General features: G+C 37.0%; 1 protein-coding gene across 1 annotated transcript in view; it reads right to left on the bottom strand.

Annotated features, from left to right (window-relative positions):
- Positions 1-5000, bottom strand: part of ADGRB3 (adhesion G protein-coupled receptor B3) — a 556344-nt gene that overhangs the window by 323302 nt on the left and 228042 nt on the right. Inside the window, exon 9 of the mRNA XM_032214959.1 lies at positions 2779-2973. Coding sequence (XP_032070850.1) covers positions 2779-2973 — 195 coding nt within the window. The remainder of the gene's footprint in view (positions 1-2778; positions 2974-5000) is intronic.

The raw sequence follows: 5000 nt of genomic DNA, 5'->3' as shown, positions 1-5000 counted from the left end.
AAGCATAAAAGCTAAACAAACAAAGGCAAATCCCATCAACTCAGGGGCAGATGGCATGAACACAATTGGAAAAAAAAATGCAGTGATAAAGCTGACAATGTCCTGATAAGATTCTGATATCTAAGGACCAAGGAGATATTAACAGAGTTGCTTGCATTTTGTATTGTCCTTACAATGATGAGCTAAGGGGATGGAGGACTGTTATAATGAACTGCTGCATATTAAAATTTATCACTACACTTCTAATACTGAGCATTGCACGAATGCTCTTAGCACTCTGAAATATTGACCAGACAGAGGCTAAACAAAGCATTATCACATTTATGGGCTGCAAAGGAAGCATTGCAGCTGTTATTTTTATATTGGTATGCTGTAGCAAGGGAATGTTTTCAGAAAAAAAAAATGGTTTTAATTAGCATTTGCAACAAACCAATTAACCAACCAGAAATGTTCCATTCCTTGCTCACAAAGCCAGCTATGCAAACGGTTGCATGATTAATTCTTAGAATAAAATATTTGTCTACTAAACATATGCCCGTGTCCTTTGTGCATAGAAATGTAGCAATATTCAATAAGGGTTCTAAGTCTGGGGTCACTGGACAAAATTAGCATTCAATGAACTTCTACGAAAATCTGATCACTTTGAAATGGTTATTTTCATTCAAAGTGAAAAATCAGATTTTTCACTTGGAATGAAAAAAAAAATCATCTGAATGGTTATAGAAATTTGGAAACAATTTATGGCTAGTATTTTTTTTAAAATCTACAACTTTGGTGGCTATTGCTTGTTATATGACTCTATCATCAAAAGTGAACGACGTTTGGTACAACAAGTATTGAAACCAAGCCCCATTTTAGTAGACCAGGATGTTCTAGAATGGACAAGACCTTAAACTGAATGTAGAAACATAGTCAGTTTACTTAGGACATTAAGAGAAGAAATCTAAGAATTTGTCCTTGGTGCCTGTGTCAGTCCCTGTAGCTGATGACAGAAAGGATGAAAGTCTATAAGTTTTGCTGTTGCATTTTAAGACATTAGTCAGTTGAGCCATGCTTAGTAACTTCCTCCAGTCTTTTCAGCTTCTTTGGTGAAAAAAAAGCATTAATTTTTATATTGCAATACTTTTGACAATAGATTAGACAAGCTAGACAAAGCTTAGATTTGATATACTATGCAATAGCTTCTACTCCACATACATCATTTTTATAGCAATTTAGATTGCACGTAATTCTAAAAGGTCTCAATACTCGGATGTGGAATAGTGCTATGCTATTACAAGTTTCACATTCTAATGCAAATCCCATCCCTGCCATCATTATAGGCAGGGATGGGATTTGCATTAAACTTGCATCCCAAGTTTAAAAGAAATAACAATTACAAAACTGCAGAGATGACATTCAGCCAGTTCTGACAGGTTCTAGAGAACCAGCAGCAGAAATTTTGAGTGGCTCAGAGAACCGGCAAATAGGCTGGCCCCGCCCCTGTAGCCTCCCAGCTGATCTTCTTTTGTTGCCTTGAACAGGAAAACAGAACTGGAAAGCAGGCTACTGGGGTGGGAAGGGAATGGGGATTTTACACTATCCTTCTCCTGCCATGCCCACCAAGCCACGCCCACAGAACTGGTAGCAAAAAAAAAAATGAATCCCACTACTGCAAAGCTGTACCACTATAGTTAAAATATAGTAACTATTTTTTTCACTGTAACATAAGTGAACTATGTCTAAGATGCTGGCAGCAGGGGGAGTAGTTAGAACATAATGTTTTCATTAATATGAAAAACAGGATTGCACTTCTGCAAATGTAATAATTTTGTGATAAAATAAAGAAGAAATCTGAACAGGGAGTTCAAACATAATGATAAAAAAAAGAGTCTGGGTTCCAATCTGCAGCATACAAAGCAAATTTAGAAGCATTTTGATGGCAAGATGATGATACCCTCACAGTGTCATCATCATGCCACAATTATGTACTTGCATCCCACCATTTCATCATGGTTTACTTCAACACACATTTTTGGTTATTTCCTCATGCTGCCTTTGTTTTAGTGACTGGACAAAAAAATGAGCCCCACCCACCATCCAGGCCGTTACAACACGAAACAATAATAGACACACAGCCAGCACCAATCAGCACCAATCTACCAATCATGATACAACCACACAATCAATCATTCCACCTGCTGAAACAAAGCCAGCACTCCACACATCCACACCAAAATTTATAGAAAGACGGCAGCTCCGATCACACTTTAAGCCCAAAACCCAGCCTGAAGATGGCGAGTGAGACCTCGCTGAAACGTTGCCAAGACAATCTCAACCTTACACGGGAAAAGACCCGAATACAACAAGACCACCATACCTACCTACACACAGACACACAGACACACACATGGAAATAGTGATTTATGATTGTCTTTCAAACCTGAAAAGGAAACTGTAGTTGAAATAGTTTTATAAATCTGATTCAGAGAACAATGCAAAAGATGATTACACATTCAGAAGCAATGATGAACAATGGCATTGTTGAACGTTTTAATCCTGCAAAAGATGGCTGGGTGACCTTGGGCCAGTCACTCTCTCGCAATCCAATTCACCTAAAACAGGTGTTGTGAGGAAAATAGGAGGAAGAATGAATATTCAATATGTTTGCCACTTTTAAGTTGTTTATAAAGGCAGGATATAAAAAAATATAGTATTAATAATAAAATATATTAAGTCTTTTTCATATTGTTCCATTCCTATGGTTAGGGTATATGCTATAACTATGGTTTCACATACCTGAACACCATCTGATGCAGGGATGTAACTTGCTCTCTTGAATGTATCTGTAACATTTCTGAGAATTTCCACAGAAACTAAAAGATCCCCTGCGTAAAAATTCTTCCTCTGCGTTAAATCCAAAAGAGTCTTCGTCACCTGAGACATTCCTTCACCAGCCAGCGTCCTCTGTCCTTTCGCAAGATGTTCTTTAATCTATAAATAATAAGGGAAAATAAAAACATTAGAATCTGTTTAGTACCTATTTTTTTAAAATGCTATGAAAGTATTTGCTTGCCTGGCACATTGGGATAATAAATCAGGAAAGGGTCAGATGGGTGTATAAAACTGTGGCCTGTGTTTCACTTTGAGATTGCTTGTTTTGAGACTTTCACACAATTAGAACCTTTCCCAAAGTTTAATTGCATTGTTTTCATTGCTCATTTGTGTTCATTCTGGTGTTAGGGTATTTAAGGATAGTGTACTGTATGTACATAAACATTACACTAAAGGGAGATACGATGGAACAAATTTTAGGAACTCCTGCTATAAACATTTCCAAGTTCAAGAACTCTACTGTATAAATTGCTGGGTAAATGCTTCAAGTCAAAACATTTACACTGCCCATACACATCTTTATGTATTTACTATAACACTTAGGAGTATGGAAACGATCAGAAACAGACTCATCTGCATGCCCACAGCTCCTCCTAGTTTTAGTCCTAGGCTTACAAGTCCTAGGTTTATAACATGAATGACAAAATTTGCAGAAATTAGAGAGAGAAAAAGTGTGTGTGTTATGGGGCTGGAAAAAAAATCACACAAAAAGCTGGTGCAGAGCTAATGAACTGGAGAATCTGGAAGGATATTATCTTTAAAAAAAAAACCAGCTGTAGCTTTATACAGAGCTTTCATACATATTTTCTAAGAAAACCAGACATTGCTGCACAAATAACCACTTTATGACAGCAAATAACCACTTTATGATAGCAATCTACATTCTATTCAAGTCTCTGGCAAAGCATTGATTTATAGGTTCTTTTATATTATGTATGTGATAGAGATAAATGTGAAAAGAATAGCACAGTCAAATCTGACTGAGTCAGGCTTGCTGTAGTTTTGAGCAATTTATCCCCTAAGATGAACAACGGATGGGATCAAATCACGCTGGAATTTATTTTGGCACAGCATAATACGTTCTATTTTACCCAGCTGATTTCTTAAGAAGCAAAATCCAACTCTATGCAATTGCCAGGTGACACTCTCTTTTTTTCTTTCTATCTCTCGTGCTGTTTCTTTTGAATTTAAATGGGTGATGTGATCTAAACCACACAGAATCACTCTATGAGGCAGGTGGGCTGTTTTCAAGCGTGATTTACAAACAAATACTTTTAAGATTAATAGATGAAAAAAAATTCTCTTTTTGTCTATGTAACTGGAACTGGAACTACTATGGAACTTCTCCAGGCAGTCACTTTTGCGCATGGAAATGGAGATATGTCTTGTTAAAAGAGAAGAAATATATATTGCCATTCACGCACATATGGGAGCTTTTTATTCTTCTGTTGCCCCCATTTTACATGTCTTATTTGGAAAAGCACACACAACAGGACCAGCAGAATAAATGATGAAGGGGGTGGGGGTGGAAATCCAGTGGCTTCAAAGGGGAAAAAAATTAAACCAACAAATTGAGTAATTATGACATGAAGTCAAGGGATGATGCTAAAAGATACCTTCTTAGGGGGGAAAAGACAACCTTGGAGTAAACAACAAAAGGGACTCAGAATTGTATGTAAAAGAGCAGAGTCTATTCTAGCCATGTTGTTCTACATAACAATCTAGTAAGTAAAGTATATTTTATCTCCTTGATTGTTTTTTTTTTAATAATAACAGAAAATGTCTTTGCAGTCCAATAAAAAAAGTGGTCCCTTCACTTGGTATTAGACGTTTTGAATGCAAAATATATAGAGATGAAAGCACATTTCTGGCTTTGACTGTGAAATATTTCCAAATTATGCACAAAAACATTAGTGGTTTAGTGGTTTATTAGCATTTGTAGGCCGCCCTTTTCCCTGAGGGGACTCAGGGCGGCTCACAGAAAACCAGGGAGAGGGGAATACAACATTAAGACAACAACATATAATAAAAATAGTAAGCAACATTCATTCATCATTCGGGCGGGGTAGCAATTCTTATCCCCAGGCCTGACGGGCGAGCCAGTTCTTCAAGGCTATGCGGAAGGC

Source organism: Thamnophis elegans, chromosome 4 (genome assembly GCF_009769535.1).
Source record: "Thamnophis elegans isolate rThaEle1 chromosome 4, rThaEle1.pri, whole genome shotgun sequence".
Classification (NCBI taxonomy): Eukaryota; Metazoa; Chordata; class Lepidosauria; order Squamata; family Colubridae; genus Thamnophis; species Thamnophis elegans.
The sequence above is the reverse complement of the archived record's forward strand: the minus strand, read 5'-3'. Positions and strand labels throughout refer to the sequence as shown.